The 19,843-nt window shown below is 35.2% G+C and overlaps 1 protein-coding gene across 1 annotated transcript in view; it reads right to left on the reverse strand.

Moving 5' to 3' along the window:
- The window catches only part of LOC106179703 (dynein heavy chain domain-containing protein 1-like), a 97,164-nt gene that overhangs the window by 30,162 nt on the left and 47,159 nt on the right, over positions 1 to 19,843 (reverse strand). The window contains exons 53-55 of the mRNA XM_087013753.1: positions 896 to 1,131; positions 403 to 586; positions 65 to 254 (exon numbers count right to left, since the gene is read on the reverse strand). Of these exons, the coding sequence (XP_086869879.1) occupies positions 65 to 254; positions 403 to 586; positions 896 to 1,131 (610 nt within the window). The remainder of the gene's footprint in view (positions 1 to 64; positions 255 to 402; positions 587 to 895; positions 1,132 to 19,843) is intronic.

Below are 19,843 nucleotides of genomic sequence, written 5' to 3' on the forward strand. Positions count from 1 at the left end.
CTTGAAGGGGGGCAGAGGGAGAAGGGATCCCCCCTGCTAGACCCACCCTAATACACCAACTCACCTCAGGAGTGATGACATAGTGTGCAGGCAAGTTCCTCATCTTCTCCATGGGTCTGTCACTCCACTTTATCATCATACCATGGTGGACCTCCACACAGTAGTCAAACACAGTACCACTGAGAGGAAGACTGATGGGGTAAGTGGCGCGGTACAGGGTCTCACGGCAGAACTTGTTGAATTTACTGATGTGCCTGGAGGTATTATAATAATAATAATAATAATAATAATAATAATAATAATAATAATAATAATAATAAAAATTTGCAAATTAAAAAAAATCCATTTAACTGTAATACAATGAGTTATCATGATAGCTCTTTAAACAAATCTGTCCTGTACCTTTCCTGTAGTTGTCCTCCAAATCCCCAAATAAAAGCAAAGGCATACATGCTCTTCACCACATTGGTATAGTTAGGGATGCGATCCTCGTAACGTGAACTGCCAGTTAACCTACTGGACCTCATGTTGCTGTCTGCTCTGTAGTCTGGGGTCAGTTTGGCAGGGGAGGCGGGAGGGGCCTCATCTAAAAAGGTTTTTCAAATGTATGTATTCATATATAAGAGAGTAATAGACAGAAATTAGCCAAGATCTTATTACAGATATATGAAAATGTAATATTTGTTTCTTGTCCTGTTTTTTTATAATCTTTTGGGTATCAAAAAAAAAAAGAAATGATGTTTTAGTAATCAAGTGATGGTCTGTAAGTGTTATGTGGCAAATGTTTTTGGCTGTAACAAGTGTCAGGTTGGCATCTATTTAGAGGGCCATGATAAACAGAAAAACACTAAAAACTTCAGCATGTGCATAAATCTACTGCCACAGAATCATTTACCTGGTTTTTGTTGACCCTCTGCAGCGCTCTCAAAATCAGCCCTCAGGAAGTGGCGATCACACAGCGCTGAGAGGATCCTGAGCAGTGACATCACTTCCTGTAACCCTGGCACTGACTGAGTATAGATGGCGCTGGAACGGTGCATGTCATTGGTCAAGGAGTAGGTGCAGTCATTCTCTAGGTACCTGATGGTCTGAGGGATGGTGGAACTGAACAGGTCGTCCAGGATCTTCAAACTGGAAACATCAACATATTCATTATCAGAACAAGCATATTAAGGAAAGTGCTGCAGAAATAAAAAATTTTACAAAAGCTGAGGCACCACCAGACCTGTAGCCAGTAATTTCAAGAACGGTTCTTTATCTAAAAAAACAGACCTTTTACCGTGAAACCTTTTTGTTTCTAGATCAATTTTTACCAAAAGCCGACGTTTTCTAGACAGAAAGGGTGGTTTATTCAAATCCCGAGGTTCATTTGAATCCCACCAACCCCCCTGGCTATGTGTCTGAGTAGGAGTACATCCATAATGCAAATATTTATTCTGAATATAGTCAGAATTTCAGAATATTTGGGCTCAAATTCTGACAAGAATACTGATATTCAACATTAATATAATAATTTGCAATATAAGTGTGTGTGTGCAATGTTTACATTCACATATTACAGAATTCAATGATAAAAGATTAAGTATAATTTAGCAAAGGAATTATATTAATACACCTTATAACATGTTTCTGTGTCTAATGCATATACCAAGGTACATATACAATCATATCAGATACAAAATCAAACATGTATATACATTTGAAAATGAAAACAAGCAAATAAAATAAATTCCAACCCTTCTCTGAAACAAATGCCCAGATAAGCCACGATCATGGAAGTACCACAGAAGCACCAGGACAGAAGTATTATGGTATTAAAGTGCACCCAGCTACAAAGAACCAATTACCAACTGTTGAGAACCAATCAAGAGCAGTTGTTTTTGTAGACAGGCCATTCCCTATCCATTAAAAACACCCCTACAGTCCATTCTCACTGCTCTCCAGGGAACAATAACCCACACTATTGGAACATAACATATCAATTCATTAATTTATATTGCCATAGTGCTAACCAATGCATTTCCTGGTGCCGCTGTAGTAGACTAACTGTTGAGGTGGGCCAGTAGTACATTGGCCGCATTCACAGCCAAAGTTGATCCACAGACGAATAGATCCGCGAACAGACAGATATATCTGGCCCACTTAAAACTACCAAGTAATCCCTGTGGTAAATCTATTTAGTGCCTATTACTATTAATGAAATATGAGTCAAGCTTTCAAGTGGATCTGTCATATTTGATCCACAGATGTACTGGTCCACAGATCATCTTGTTCTGAATGTTCCCATAAAATGTGCCCTGGTACAATGGCTGTAAGCAGAATTCATTAATGAAAATGACCATTGCACTGACCAATGTGTTTCCAAGTACTTTTCAAAGTGGGTCAACTGTTTTTCCATAAGAGAATGGGCAAAGAAGGCGACCGGAAATGTTTATTAATTATTCAGATGTCCACTGTGGGTTAATTGATATATTTCCTAGTACCTATTTAATGAGAAAATCTGTTGGGGCTGTTTACATGGGCTGGCCACAAAGGAAGTGAATGGACACAATGGATGGTTTACTTTAGGACATCTTTATGAATATTTTGTGTGGGAGAAGAAAGGTAAAGATGTATCATATTTCTCTATTTTGTTTAATACATTAGGTCTATTAATTTACTCTCTATCATGCCATTAGAGGCATGGGGCCCATTAGTTCCATCAGTTGCTACAGTATTCAAATTTTACTCTTATCATAATCATCAAGTAACAAGTTGAAAACATATACAAATGGCTAGAGATGGTTAAAAAAACACCATCCACCCAAACATGTTTAAGGTCAAACGCCATTCAATTTCAAATAGTTATATCAGATGGGCCAAGAAACATGAAATCACTGACTGAAGTAAAAGGTTTGTAGTTTAGAAAGGAATCCATCAGCCAGTAGAGGGAAAGATTCAACAACATAATTTTTTTTCAACTAATATGTTCGGAAGATGGTGCTCAACCCGTTGCCTTCAACTTCCTCAAAAAAATATACTAATAATAAATAAATAAATAAATAAATAAATAAATAAATAAATAAATAAATGTAACATCCACAATGAGAATAATTGTCTCTGAAGTTCTGGCAAACTTTAGATAGTGTTCTTTATTTTTAGACAGATGTAAAAATTAAGTTACTATAAATATTGCTGTATATATTGTTAGACATGAGTGGACACAAACTGTTCTAAATCTTCTTGTTAAGCCCACTTCATGGTAAAAGGTCACAACATTTGGCCAAATTGTAATCAACCACACACAGCCTGTTCAAAACAGGCCCTACTTAAACAGGGATCATTTAAGTAATGCCAACAGATGACCAGAATAATGTTACAAGAGGGTAAAAAGTATATGGCACAAGAGATCAGATGGGGGTACCTTTCAGAGCTCTTTTACCACTGGGTGGCACTGTGATGTCAGCTGGACTCTTTCCAGTTAAGGTTAAGACAGTTCTGAACGCGCTTCACAAAGCGTGGTCAAAATTATTACAGAAAAGATGCCACCAAAGAGAAAGATAAGCAGCATTAATGACCTGCAAACAATGATATGATTTGAGATCAATAAAAACAGCTGCATTTATAGATAACTCATCAGAGCAGTGAAGTGAAGTGTAATCATGTAGAGAGAAGCTGAAGGAGATGGATATTTGACAATCTGCACAACTGCTAAATTTATATAAGTGGATTACTAAAACAAGTAGGCAGGACACTCTTGTGTTGATTAAAACATGACACATTTACATATTTACATTTAAGTATATCTTAGCTGTATGTGCAAACTAGATCTAGATACTGGTGCCACTACCAAACCAAAGCTACATAGAGTGTATGGACATGCCAGGAGGAAAAAGTAAGTTTTTTATTGCTTCTGAAATTTTACATAACAACCAATTCATTAGTACCCAATTAATTGACACATTTTTTTGGTAAATCTTTTTCATTAAATGCACTTGCATACAAAACTCCCAAATTCATACAGTTAAGAATTTCATATTAAATGTTATAAATAGACATCGTAGTACATATATATATATATATCAAATGCACTTGTATTTCCAAGCCTTTTTTCAACATCTACTCTTTGTCCAGCATTCACAGTACTTTCTAAGGATCTAGAGCTTCATCCTATGCTGACCAGTTAATTGAACAAGTTAATTTGCAACCTTGCAAATATGTGCCCATTAAACCTGCATGCTTTCATGAATATTTACTGACTTCATTTGTATTGAATACAGGACAAATCCAGTGAGCACTGTAAATAAGTATGTCTGTAAACAAATGCGTTTGTTCCCTAAGAGTGAATGATCAAAAATTTTACTGGCCAAATTTTTTTGCCATATTTCAACAACAAAATAATAGTAATAGAGTGATAGTATTTACTCCATTTTTGCAAAATTATTTTTAGTTTTTTCTAGCTACAGAATGTCCCTGTTCAAGATAAAATGTTACATCTGCAAGGCAACAACTATTCATCTTAGACATCTAGGCAATTCTCCTTCATTTCTTCTTATCATTTTCTCAAACCTGGAAGCCTGAATTCTGATTTTGAGTTTTCCTTTCATTATATTGGAAATGGAAATGTCACTCCTAAGGATCCACAACAATAATTACAACAGGAATCAATATCAAAAGCAAGAAGTTCCGTCTGGTATTGCTTCCAGGACACCAACAAAGTTATTGAACACAATTGTGCCAATTAATCATGAAATCAGAGCTGATAGTTGGCTCTTTTTTTTTCAATCACCACTGGCAATTATACGTAAGTAAGTGTAATCTGACCTAAGTGTAGCACTCTGCCTCTATTTAACCAAAGGACAATCATGCCATGATTTTATTTCTAAAGTTTGTCAATAAGCCATAATAGGTCAATCTATGTCCTAATAAACCAGAAGTCAATTAGCTTGGTTCAGAAAGAAGGCATTTGGAACACATAAATGGAAAGCAAAAGAAACAGTTTCCAGACAGATATTTATAGTACCAACCACTGACTAAGCCTGCATCTAAATTTAACATATGCATTTTGTGAATTGTTCTGTTAGATCTTTTATTTCATTTTTGCCTTAAAAGCTATAATAACTACACATAATTCCAATAAATGGCATATTTCCAACCCTGTACAGTACTAACTACATCACTTAAATAGTGTTACACTGTAATGTGTTGATTAGGCTACTGCATTAAATGATGTAAGATAATATCCTTTCAGCTTTCCAACATCCCTTGCCAATATTCTGATGATTATATTTGGGCTACATTTTGGCTTGTTGTATCAAAATGATATAATTTATCATGTATATCATCTACATTAGAGCACTTCCAGAACTGCATTAACTGGAATCCATTTTTTCAGCTATCTAATAGTCCTCACATGGCTGCTCAAGCTTACTAAATAGATATTGTTAAATGCAGGGTTCTGTATCTATACAGTAACAAAATACTATGACAGCTGAGGACTTGTTGCAATGGCTTTCAGCTGTACCCTATAATGTATATTTGAGGTGGTCTTTGTTCTACTAACTGGCACCCAGTGTGGGAGGTGTTGAAGCTGAGGACAGCTTCATTTATTTTTGTTCCTAAATAGCATTTCCACCAAGGAATCCAGAGACTAATAATACACACATACATGTCCTATGCTTGGCCATATTCACCTGATGATGTATTGCCAGAGTATCTTTGTTCTAAAAGGTCTTAATTTCTTTATCAATGAACAAATGGAAAACAAGAACACCCATAATCCTGCAATCATTAATAACAATCTTCTATCTGAGCTGGAGGTACTTTGTAACATTACTATAACCTGTATTACCAGGAGTTTCCTTGTTACCAGCCAATATATCATTTCTGGATTATACTTGGGGGGGGAGGGGTACCTCAACATGTTTTCTACAACATAATTATCTATAACAAGTCACTCTGTCATGGAGGACTCCTTATTAACACTGTAGTCATATCACAGCACCCTGGGTATCACAGCACAGACTGTGACAACACATGAACTCTGTTCTCTACTGTGTGGTAACACTGTAGTCATATCACAGCACCCTGGGTATCACAGCACAGACTGTGACAACACATGAACTCTGTTATCTACTGTGTGGTAACACTGTAGTCATATCAGAGCACCCTGGGTATCACAGCACAGACTGTGACAACACATGAACTCTGTTCTCTACTGTGTGGTAACACTGTAGTCATATCAGAGCACCCTGGGTATCACAGCACAGACTGTGACAACACATGAACTCTGTTATCTACTGTGTGGTAACACTGTAGTCATATCAGAGCACCCTGGGTATCACAGCACAGACTGTGACAACACATGAACTCTGTTATCTACTGTGTGGTAACACTGTAGTCATATCACAGCACCCTGGGTATCATAGCACAGGCTGTGACAACACATGAACTCTGTTCTCTGTTCAGAAACTATGGCATGGTGTGTGTGTGTGTGTGTGTGTGTGGTTTATTAGGTGAGTGTCTAACATTTCTAAAAGGCAGACTGTGTTTTTATGTACATTAAAAACTGAAAACCTTATCCAGCACTAAATACCCTCTATTACATGTACTTCCTTTCACTTATTACATTTATTACTCTCTTTCAGGAATTTCATCAGTTTTGTTAAGCACATAAAGTTTAATATCACAATTCAAAGTTCAATTAAAACTACATGGCTTCATCAGGGCTTCTGACTTCCAGTGATGAGTAACAATAACTCTTGCATCATGCAAGTACAAACCACATAAAAAACATTCTGTTCATTAATCCCTTAATCATTCCTCCCCAACCCCACATAGTATTCCATGGGTAACTGTACCAGAAGACAAATGACTTGGTGAGACATCTACCTACACACTGCCTGGAATGCTACAAAGAATAATGCCATAAAAAACTGTATTCCTAATTACGATTGATGCTTGACAAGACAAAAAGTTTCCGGGTATAAATCTTATCATGCAATTTTGATAAAATAAAAGCACCCAGTATATGTAATTAGGAATATTGGGAATGGAAAATTTATGACTGTAGTCAAGTTAAATAATGTAATGGTAATTTTTCAATGTTATTAACCAGCTCCAAACACAGGCAAACATACTGAAGACTGAATTAACTGTATTAATAATCAAAAATGTACAGAAAAAAGCATTATGTCAGTCACCATGAATAAACAACATTGCAGTAAATTCCTGAAAATGGCTGATATACTGAAAATGGCATTTTTTCATCTGATTCACTAATAAAGCTAATTCAATTAATTTGTGCTATTCTCTGAAATAATGTGTCTTATTGCCTTGGTAATGAAATATTGCAATATTTTCTGGGATATGATGAAATGGTACATCTAGCTATCAGTTCCAGAAACTCAATTTCACAGAAGGCCTCTGATCCTGCTGAAAAGATGTCTGATAAATTGTCTAATTGTAAACTGTACATGTCAGTAACCTTTGAAATGTTTTCACTGATTGAGAACACCATTTCCTCAATCTATTTCCATATCATCGGTCAGGGAAATTGAAAAAAAAAGAAAGAAAAGCAGCAAAATGTACACTGGTTAATTTCAGTGGCCAAACTTTTCAGAATATTTGATTGAAAATCAGATGACAGGAGAAAATGTTCAATACAGAAACCCTTGCAGGCATACAATACAGTGCTAGTACCCATAAAACTAGATGGCCAAAATGTGTAGCAACTGGCTAAACCTAAAGTGCAGGAGAATATCTGATATATTTTAAAGCATTGAAGAACATATTATCTGTGAACATGGCCCAGTAACAAATCTTCTTGACACTGACACTTGTGAATTCCCAAGCTACAAAATGACAAGGAGATTTTCTTCTTGAAAAAAAAAAATCAATGGAGGTTGTTTACGCACTTTATCTGAAGAACCCATCTTCTATTTCATGAGGAAATATTGCTACATGAAACTTCAACACGTGGAGAAGGCAATGCCATACAGATTTTTATGGATTTTAACTGGAAGGAACTTGATATTGGGGGTTGCTCATTCTACCAACACTAAAATAATTTTTAAAAAAATTATCTAAATTAGCTTAAAAAAAAGGCCTCAATGTAAGCATTCAAGATAAACGATCTGTTAAGCAATCCACAAAAGAAAAAAAAAAAGTTATTACTTTTCATTTTCATGTTGCTTGGTGACATTAAACCAGCAGTCATCCTTGCCAAATGTCACTTAGCAGAGTGGAACTAATGACAGATCAAACCATCTATGATGTTACCCCAGTAGTTGTAGTGTTTTGTTACAAAAAAAGGCATATTGAGTTGTTAATAAAAGCTATGCCTGGGTCTGAGAACAACTTGCCTTGGGTACATTGCAGGAAACGTCCACTTTATAAAACAGCTGGGATAAATAGAAGGAAATGTCTACTTAGTTCAATTTGGTCTTTATTTTTAAATGGTCAATTTAGATCTGGTTTTTAGGTCAGGGACAGCAACCTGTGGTTTCAGAGAAAGAGAGAGAGAATAAGGATATTTATGAAACTGGTCCAAAAGAGCCAAAATAAAATGAGTACCAATAGATGAAAAGTTTGTACCTAACAGAGGGAACAATTTTCAAATTACAGTAATCAATATATACAGACTTCAATTCCTTAGCCAAATTCTGATGAAGATAAATTGATCTCCAAATTGGCAGATAATGTCAAGCCCTAGCTATCCAGAGAACAATACTAGGCTTTCAAACCCAGCACAATTCTTGGTGCCATATGCATGTCTTTTAACAAAGTGCACAGTTAGGCCCCATTCAGAACAGGGGACTAACTAGCCTGAGGTTCAAATATGGCAACCCACTACAAAGCTTGCCATTTAATCAGCTAAATAAATATAACATACACTGAATAGATATCCCGTGAGGAAGTATTCAAGTGGGTCGGCCATATTTGACCCTCGGCCTAGTTGGTCCACTGTTCTGAATGCTACCATAAAAGAAGAATAATAAACGCTTTAATTTGAACAAACAACCACCTCAGCCTGGCAAACTGGATTAAGACACTGAACAATTCAGACAGACGTCACTTAAAACAGACAGTAAAAGATGAACTAGTAACTTAAAGATACTCTGCTGGCTGTCACTGATAAAGACCAAAAAGATGATCTGTTTTATCTTGCTGAAGATGGAAGGAACACCAGACTGTATCTCATTACTGAAACATGCGATTAGATCATTTTTTCTGTACGGCCTTACAACAAAGCTGTACACTGCAGTGCATATACGTAGAAATATTTATCTTAAATTAAGTCAAGTGAAGCATTATACATATTTATATATTTTTGTTACTTTCAATAAGCAAAAAAATGTACTTATTTCAGCAAAGGAAGCAATTTTAATGTCTGAAAGGGTAGCTTATATAAGAAAATAAAAGATACAGACCACAAAAATTTGAAAAAATGCCACTTCAAGACCATTTCTCACATTTTTTTTTTCACTGAGGATGCAACCCACACGTTTTTTTTATTGTTTTTCTGCTGAACAGAAAGGGCCATTTCAACAAAAAGCTTAGAATAATGGCTCATTTCCCTTGAGCATATTGTTTCAATGATTCAATTTGAACACGTTATGCAACACCAAATTCTCTCGTTACAAGTTACACAGCAGAGAACAGGCTTAACAAATCTAATCTAAAACATCTCTGTCAACCTGTCTTCTCTAATAAGACCATATGTATTGAATCTTCTCAGGCTTTGTTGGTTATCTAGACAGTAAAGACCATAGTGCACTGATTTAAGATTCTAAGTACTGCCAGCACTGGAAATGGCACTTGCTGACAGGATCTGCACTATGGTGGCCATTATGTTTTAAGTTTCCGTTAAAAAAATCTTTCTGCTACCTAAATAAACTCTTTAAAAATTAAGGCCCCTTTACACCGACTTATATTAGTGCTAGGACAAATGTTTTACAGTTTATCACAGTACACTGTGAGGTCTACAGCTCATTTTTTGCCAAGCTACTCAGTAATGCTCCCAAGTCACTTTTGCTTCTGTAATAAATAAAATTAAGCTTTTTTAAAAGCTGTTATCCATCATAAACAGATAGTACAGCTCTTAACCATGCGTTCATGTGTATCTTTCATTTCAAGGCCATTTTCTATCACACTGTACCCTGAATAACACAGTGTAGGAAGTGACTAACTTCTTCCCAGCAGGTGCTTGCTGAAAATATGGATGGGTTTTCATTTGACGCTAAACCTCAGACTAGGTACTGTATACCCAAAAACTCTATTTAATTTGCTGTAAAAAAAAAAAGAATAACCAGCAAGTATTAACTGCAAGTAATCAATTATTTAAAACCAGAACTCAACAAACAGTCCAGGAATTGGATTAATGGCCTTGTCAGTGAATTCTCAAGCTGCTTTTGTTGAGAAAATACTTCAAATCATACAGCAAAGCTTTTAAGCACACAGTAACACTAAATAGAGGGACTGTTTTAGAAAGTAATCTGTTGGATCAATTTGTTAGCTTTAATATCTTTTAATGCCATATTCAAAATAAGGCAAATCAGGTAAAAAAATATATATAATGGATGTCTTCATTACATAGTACCTTAATCAAATTAGTTATAACTCTAACAAAATGTTCATTTCAAAGTGACTATTTGCAGTCTGAATTATTGATGTTACTCTAAACGTTTATAAAAGTAGTCATACTCATCATGGTACCTTTCATGCATCAATTCTACCTGTACTAAAGTAGTGGCAATAATGCATCTGGTACATACATTGTGATGGCTTTTAAATCATTCATTAGTGCATTACAAAAAACTTTATAACAGATATAAAATATTTATGTTCTTAAAAGTATATATTGTTAGTCATGACAGTGCATTGAAGTATGAAGTCAATGGTACCATGGTACCAAGAAAATCCTCCCCTGGTAATTTACATAAATGTATAATGGCATCAAGTAAAACTGAAGGGACACAGGATTATCCTTGTCTCATACACTTTTAACTGGCAAAAAAGTATAAATGAAATAGGGACTCTTTTTTTAGAATAACCTTACTGATACACTGGTGATTTCATGAACCCAATGAACCCAATTTATTACATTTAAAAAATTAATAAAAGCAATTAACTTATAATTTATATTTTTCCACAAATATAAGTATAAACTGAATAGAAAGCATGGAGAATGTTACACTGATATCAATCCAATGAGACCTGTTCATTTTAATCTCCAAGTGTGCAGGTCTCAGCTTTAGAAGTGTCAGTGGGTTGTGACACACACACACACACACACACACTACATGTAGGTACTGGTTGGCTGGCAGCAGTGAGAGACACATACAGTACAACTTGCCTCAATGACCTGCCACTCTGCTGTACTGCAATAGGACACATAGGATGACAACCTTAATGGGACTTCCACCTCATTTTACAGCTGGAGGGACATTAGTCCATATCCTTTCATATTGAGGCCAATTACTCAATGTTTGCACAATAACTAGCTGGGGCAGGTTTTCAAGGTACCTTGCGGCCATTTCAGTGGAGTTATTTTTTTAAAGTTGAAGGAAGACATGCCAAGTCCAGCCTGGGGCAGTGATGACTCCATAACCAGACTTGAATCAACCATTGAATACCAGACGTGAAAACAGACTTGGATTTGCAGTGATTTTGTGTAAATATTTATGACCAAAATGAGGAAGAGATAAGTAGGTTCCTTGTAGCCTGGGGAAGAAATTTTTTATACACTTTAGACCCATTTCAACTTAGTGATGGCTATAAGAAGAAACAACTGGTTTTGATTTGCAATTGGCAAACTAAAAGGTATGTAAAGCACTGGGTTAATCTCTATAATTCGTTACTCTATATTTCATTACAGCATACTGTAGGATGATTTTTCTTTCGATATTCTGTCTACCTATTAAAGTATCTTTCATTATTGATTATTACTGTATTGATATTTGAAAGTTTCTGGAATGGCTTAATATCAAATCAAAGACAGACTCCAAATTTCAGAAACACACCCTGTAATTGCCACAATGAGAGATAAAGTAAAGATGTCCTTATAAAAAACTTTCATTACACATGCATGCATTGGCATATCAAGGGTTTTAGTTTAGAAGAGGGCAAGGGAGAGCATGGAGGGTTTATATATAAAACTCTCTGCAATCCCTATCCCTCCTTCAGGCCAGTTCTCACATAGTAAGTCACCATGATAAACACACTGATTCATGACATCCATCCAACAGCAAGTATTTTTTACTACAAATACAATTAATCAATAACACCAAGTTTTCCATAGGTAACATTACATCATATTGCACCAGTTGGTATGGAGGGTATGGGAACAATTTAGGAATAAAATAGGAATATAACATTTACTGAATGGTATATCATCATTACTGGTGAAATGAAAAAGGACTGAAAATACTCCAGTGATGTTGTTTGTGTTATGTGAGGTAGAACACAGTGTGAAAGCAATTACTAAAATGTACAAAGTAACATATTTCTAGGCTTGAACAAAGGTGCAATTTTTATCAACCAAGGAATGTAATTTTATAGCAGCCATGAGATATGAATGAAGTCATTTAATGCCATTTTGACACAACAGCAAGTGCAGATATTTATATTCCTAGGGGCGTCATTACTTCCTTTATCATTCTAACACTGGCTCACATTAGTCTTCACAATAGCTACTGAATCCTTCAGTGTCCAGAACAATATCAAAAGGTAAGTGATTTAGGAGATCAAAAAAATATCAGAAAGGGAAGTGCACTCAACATGTAAGTAATCTAATTATGAATTCATAAACTACTGTGTTAAAAAGCAACATGTCTTTGTTCCAATGCCAGTAAAACCATTTCAAACATTTTTCTGAAGCCATATCAATGTACCAAATGGTTCACTTCAAAGCTAGCTCTGACATATAATACACATGAATATCCCTGGAGAGGGCAGGGCTCCCTAGAGTGGACTGAGCAGGTTAGAGCCACAGTAAGGCTCTGTGAACTGGTGCATGCATTCATATTCTTCAAGTGTCAGGCCTGGTGGAGGCAGTGACAATCATGGTCCCCCAGTTTACTCTTTTTTCAGTTGACTGGATGAGCTCATTGTTGGGCAGTTGTAGATTTGTTGCAAAGGCATTAAGGCTGTCAATGTATGATGTTCTAAATGTCTTCCTCTACTCCTTCCTCCTTCAATTTTGCCCACAGAGTACATTCATTTTGGAAAAGTTAAAACCATGATAGAACTGAGGTTAGGGGTCTAAAATTGCTAGTGTGAACGGGATTAATGTTACTGTGAGCAGTGACACTTTTGATATAGGAAAAACAGCAGCAGCCAGCTTACTTAGAGCAGAAATAGACTGAATGACTTCATCTGGCAGTGTTCACAAAGGAGCTATCTTAGACCAAAAATAGACTAAATGGCATCATGTGGCAGTGTTTACAACAGAGCTAACTTAGACCAGAAATAGACTAAATGACATCATCAAGTAACTATCTCACACTGATCAGACCTGCTGAGACTCTAATAAGTATAGTGAGGCACATGAGGATGAAATAATGCAGCCATCTAAGTAAATGACACTCTTTTCAACACCTCTGCTGAAAGCCTTCATTCATTACTTATCAGCAGTCATTGTATACATGATAATTAAACACACTGCATTTAGATGCATGATCATTTTCTACTCATTTATGTACTAAAGCAACCAATCTAATAGATAGGACTCAATTCACAGATGTGATTTTGACTGCATTACATCAAATGGAGTCCTAAAGTCATGTCCAAACCACAACCAATCTAATAGATAGGACTCAATTCACAGATGTGATTTTGACTGCATTACATCAAATGGAGTCCTAAAGTCATGTCCAAACCATCAACTTATTAATTGAAGACAAAAGGAAATGCACCACAGAATACATTGATGAAAGTTTTTTAGTTGATATTTAGTTGATAGTTTTGCAAGCTTACACTGCCATGATTGCCAACACCTATGGTGCTCAAAGTGAAGATGATTTATTGTACTTAATGTTACATAGTGGGGGGCACCTCACTACAAAGTGATGGTATAGTACTGGATGTGAGGATTATGTACTAAAATGAATCCCTTGACACAAGATTTACTATATAATGAAAGTGCTCTAAATGGAAACTAGTGTGACTTAAGCACTAAGTTGCACTTTGATGCTATGTAATAAAATTAAAAAAAAAACTGACGGATAACTTATTTTGGCTGAAATTCTGATAGAACTTAAGATGATTTGATAATTTTATTTTCAAATTAAGTCAACCCAGAATAATTTATTATTTTTACATGTATTCTGGCATGTTTTTTTTTTTTTGGACTACATGTAAAACCAGAGAATAGAAATACACTTTTTGTAATCAGCTCTCATTTATAATAAGTGTACTATGTATATATACGTATGTACATGTAACTCGGTCAATTCACTCTTTAATAAATGGTAACTAGACAGATACACATGCACCTCTAACGTCTAGACAAGTCCAGATTTGTCAAGCACCATGCCTTTCTACACACGTATAGCAAAATCAATGCCAGCTCCCTAATTTGGGAGCAACATGAAAGAAGCACATCTCTCACGGAAATTACTCATTTGCCAAACAATTAAAGGCACATTATCACCTGGTTACACAGAGAAACAACCCCGAGGTTCTGACTTACAGTGGCAACTGTTTAAATAAATACAGAACATCAGTTAGACGACATTATGCCCATGAAACTCGGGGCACAGTGGAATAGGGTGGAATCTTGTCTACCTGTGAGCAGCTTTTGAAAAGTCACGGCTGTCATTTCTGTGCTAAAATATTACCTGACAACAAATGCTGGTGGATAGGTTTTCAATCTAAAATGACAAACATTGCACTGAATTAGCCTGGCTTTATGGAGCACATGTTTACTGGCAACCGAAGTGATGATGATGATATTTCATGAGGATGACATTTTGTTTAGGAAACAAAATTACCAGGAAAACTTCTTCCTATACCTTGCTCTTAATTGATTTAACAGATTGAATGCTAATGTGCTTTTTTGACTTGTATATTCTTCCTTCCTGTGGTTTTATTCAATATAAAGACAAAATTGTCATTTTTTAAATTAAAAATTTTTGAGAATAAATCAATAATCTTTGACAGCTGAAAAGCTCCTATTTGTCTTCACATTTCAACACAGGTGAGTGCATATTTAATTCACTTCATCAACTGGAACCAATCCTAATCCCTGACCCAGTTGTGCTTGGGCTCTATGCATGTTACTCCCTTCCAGTTAATTAAACCCTCATAGAAGCACTCACAGTCCAGACAGATTACTCACAGTGGTACAGCTTATGTGGGGTGGGATGGGGGTTGGGGGGAGGTTATAACTATAATGACTTCGTGCCAGGCTGGTGTGGGGAAATATAATCTGAACATTTCATGAGGGGTTTTGATTAAGTTTTATAGCAATTCTATAAGGATATGGACTCATTCCCAATGAAACTATCATTTCTGTAGATTGATCCAACTCTGCAGGGACTCTTGCTGAGTGCAGAACTTGTTGTCAAGCCAAATGGTTAACAAAAAAAAAAAATAAATAAATAATAATAATAATAATATCTGTGCCAAAAACACTGCATATCACATACCAAAAATATAAAAATATTATTTTTGCTAAAAGTTATATTTTTTTTAATGTATGTACTATTAAGGCCAAGTTAATGAAGTTGATCTTTTTACAGTACTGGTTTAGAAATATTGTTATGACAAAATAAATTTTAGCTGGGATATGTTGTCAACTGACATCTATTCAAATGAGTAAGTTACATCTATGCACACATTAGCAATCACTGATTGTAAAATTAATAATTAATCTAACAGCATTATAACCAGGCACTTTCGTAGCTATGGTCTGCTAATTCTAAAAGCAGCACTGATTAATCTGTTAAAAAATTCAGATTACAATCTAGGCACAGTCAGCACTCTAATACACTACTTGCACATTTAGTATTACCACTGGACTGTTAATCTATACAAACACAAAAAAATATTTTACTTCCTTTTAGTCTTTTCAGAAACAGATCCCAAATCAATATGAAAGTAAATTTGGCATAAAAAGTGCATTGTAGCCCTTTGAAGCTGTTATACTATCACTTCTCTGGCCAGTGAGTAGTCAATGAAGTTGGAAAGAGGGAAAACTATCAGAGAGGCTGGTGGTTGCCAATATTTACTATATATAATAAAAATAATAATAATGTTAAAAATAAATAAGATGTTTTGCTATAGACATTTGTATGGAACAACATGAATTACAAGGATAAGGAAAAAATGATGAAGGTGAAAATCCAAAGGTATAGAAGAAAGTGGATTATATAAATACTGTAACATTTAAGTTTAACAAAAATTGAACTTATGGGAATAAAGCATGTACTAAAAGTGTAATTTACAGGATAATCTGCTGAGGATATAACAAGCTACTGTGGATTAGTGCTGTGACTTCTCTAACTGCAATGTTGAAGAGGAGAAAAAGCATATCTCCGTCTATATGCAATATCTGAAAAAAACGATTACTTTAGCAGAAAAGAGCATCTTGAATAACATCTAATGATACCCAGACAGAAAACATAGCAATGTTTCCCAGTTCACTTTAATGTCAGCACAATTGGTGTCATTTTCAGTCTCATTTCATAAAAATTCCCAGTCCCTGTAAATCTCATAACAGCCTTCATTTTACCATATCAGCCATCTTTTATAAGATTTCTTCATGGTGTGATTTTTCATTGATGTTATCTAATACTCATGGTTTGTAAGGATTACCACCGTGTTAGACTATTGCCATGATTTTGTATGAGTTCTCTAATCAATCATATCGGCCTTATAAGCATTCAATCTTTCAAGATTTCTAATGGATGGTTCTCACTTAGCAGATGAAAGTCTCAGTCTCACCACTGTACACTAAGTCAATGTAACAAGTTCCAGGAAAAAGAACTTAAAAGTACGTAATCATCATCTGGGCAAATTGTTGAATTTGTTTGAAACTTTATCAGTTCATTTCATTTTTTATGTACAGACACAGATGTGTCTGTACATATTGCCATCACCTGCGTCTGTCGTCGCCGATGGCGATGGCGATGGCGATGGCGATGCCGATGCCGATGCCGGCGCCGTGCACTTTCCTTGTAAACACGATAAGTGGATGGCAGTTTTACTTTTTGGCTTCATATTTACAGAGCTGATGAATATTCATAAAACGCAGGTCAAGTTCGAAAATCAGCATGATCGGGCCATTATTGTAGAAGTTATGCTGTTTTTTCACTTTTCAGCATATTTTTCACATTTCCTCAGATTCAATTCTTAGGCATGTTAACAGTCTCATTATTAAACTAATAAGATACGTAAAAGTTTTTGTTTGACATTTCCTGCATCTTTACAACATTGTTAGTTGATTTTGTAAAAATGATGGTAAACTTGTTATCGTGTATTGTGTAATAAAGTTTCAAAAATGGAAATAAACTCATATCATTACAGTTTGTCAGATTCAATCATTCACTATGTTCAGAATCTCAGAATGGAAGAAATTGGACATTTAACACTGCTCTATTGATATTTTTCCCATCTCATCAATTTTCTTAGTTGATCATATAAAAATGGCAGTAAACTGTTAATTTTGTTTTATGTTAAAAATTGTTAAAAATGGAAAAAAAAAAAACATTTCAGAACAGTGCTGTCTTGTTTACATTTTGGCATTTTCAAGTTGTGACTTTGAAGTTCCATGGGCCTGAAGACCTTTGCTAGTCACATTTTCTGAATATCCATGATACTAATATTTTATTATTAAAAATTGATGGTCATTATGCTGTTAAACATTATGTAATATTGCATCAAAATTTGAAAAAAACCTATTTTGGGCACTGCTCCCATGATGACCATTTAAGAACAAGGCAGCAAAGCTGTCAAATGTACAGACAAAAAGCAGGAAATAACTATGCACAAAATAGGCTACTGTCAATTCTGATGCAAAAGTACATTATGTTAAACTGCAAATTCAACATCAAATTTTAATTATGCTCAACAGGTAATACCAATGTAAGTAAAATGTGTAACAAGCATAAGGCTTCAGGCCCATGGGAGTTCAAGTTCACACTTTGAAAATGTATAACTTCCAGAAAAAGAAGCCAATTAGACTACTTTTCCAACTCAGGCTGCATTTTAGTCCTGCATTTCTTTTTTGAACATTTGGCAATCATAAGTAACATGGTTTTCCCATAATGGTCATCATGGCAGCAGCACCCATAATTGTTTTCTTCTATTCTGATGCAATATTACATATTGGTTAACAGCATAATGACCGTCAATTTTTAATAATAAAATATACGTATCATGGATTTTCAGAAAATGTGACTAGCATGGGTCTTCAAGCATGTAGAACTTCAAAGTCACACCTTGAAAATGCCAATATGTGAAATATGCTGAAAAGTGAAAAAAGGCATGACTTCTACAATAATGGCCCAATCATGCTGATTTTCGAACTTGACCTGCATTTTATGAATATTCATCAGCTCTGTAAATATAAAGCCCAAAAGTAAAACTGCCTTCCACTTATCGTGTTTACAATGAAAGTGCACGGCGCCGGTGACGGCGATGACGGCAACGACAGTCGCGGGTGATGGCAATATGTACAGACACATCTATATATATATATATTTACTGTACTGTTTGAGAACAGTAAGTGACATGGTTTTTCTTAAATGATCATCATGGGAGCAGTGCCCAAAATAGTTTTTTTTCAAATTTTGATGCAATATTACATAATGTTTAACAGCATAATGACCATCAATTTTTAATAATAAAATATTAGTATCATGGATATTCAGAAAATTTGACTAGCAAAGGTCTTCAGGCCCATGGAACTTCAAAGTCACAACTTGAAAATGCCAAAATGTAAACAAGACAGCACTGTTCTGAAATGTTTTTTTTTTTTTTCCATTTTTAACAACTTTTAACATAAAACAAAATTAACAGTTTACTGCCATTTTTATATGATCAACTAAGAAAATTGATGAGATGGGAAAAATATCAATAGAGCAGTGTTAAATGTCCAATTTCTTCCATTCTGAGATTCTGAACATAGTGAATGATTGAATCTGACAAACTGCAATGATATGAGTTTATTTCCATTTTTGAAACTTTATTACACAATACACGATAACAAGTTTACCATCATTTTTACAAAATCAACTAACAATGTTGTAAAGATGCAGGAAATGTCAAACAAAAACTTTTACGTATCTTATTAGTTTAATAATGAGACTGTTAACATGCCTAAGAATTGAATCTGAGGAAATGTGAAAAATATGCTGAAAAGTGAAAAAACAGCATAACTTCTACAATAATGGCCCGATCATGCTGATTTTCGAACTTGACCTGCGTTTTATGAATATTCATCAGCTCTGTAAATATAAAGCCAAAAAGTAAAACTGCCCTCCACTTATCGTGTTTACAAGGAAAGTGCACGGCATCGGCATCGGCATCGGCATCGCCATCGGCATCGGCGACGACAGACGCAGGTGATGGCAATATGTACAGACACATCTGTGTCTGTACATAAAAACCATGTCACTTACTGTTCTCAAACAGTACAGTAAATATATATAGATGTGTCTGTACATATTGCCATCACCTGCGTCTGTCGTCCCCGTCATCGCCGTCGCCGGCGCCGTGCACTTTCATTGTAAACACGATAAGTGGAAGGCAGCTTTACTTTTTGGCTTTATATTTACAGAACTGATGAATATTCATAAAATGCAGGTCAAGTTCGAAAATCAGCATGATTGGGCCATTATTGTAGAAGTTATGCTTAATT

Source organism: Lingula anatina, chromosome 5 (genome assembly GCF_051362555.1).
Source record: "Lingula anatina isolate TDL-2025a chromosome 5, LinAna3.0, whole genome shotgun sequence".
Lineage (NCBI taxonomy): Eukaryota > Metazoa > Brachiopoda > Lingulata > Lingulida > Lingulidae > Lingula > Lingula anatina.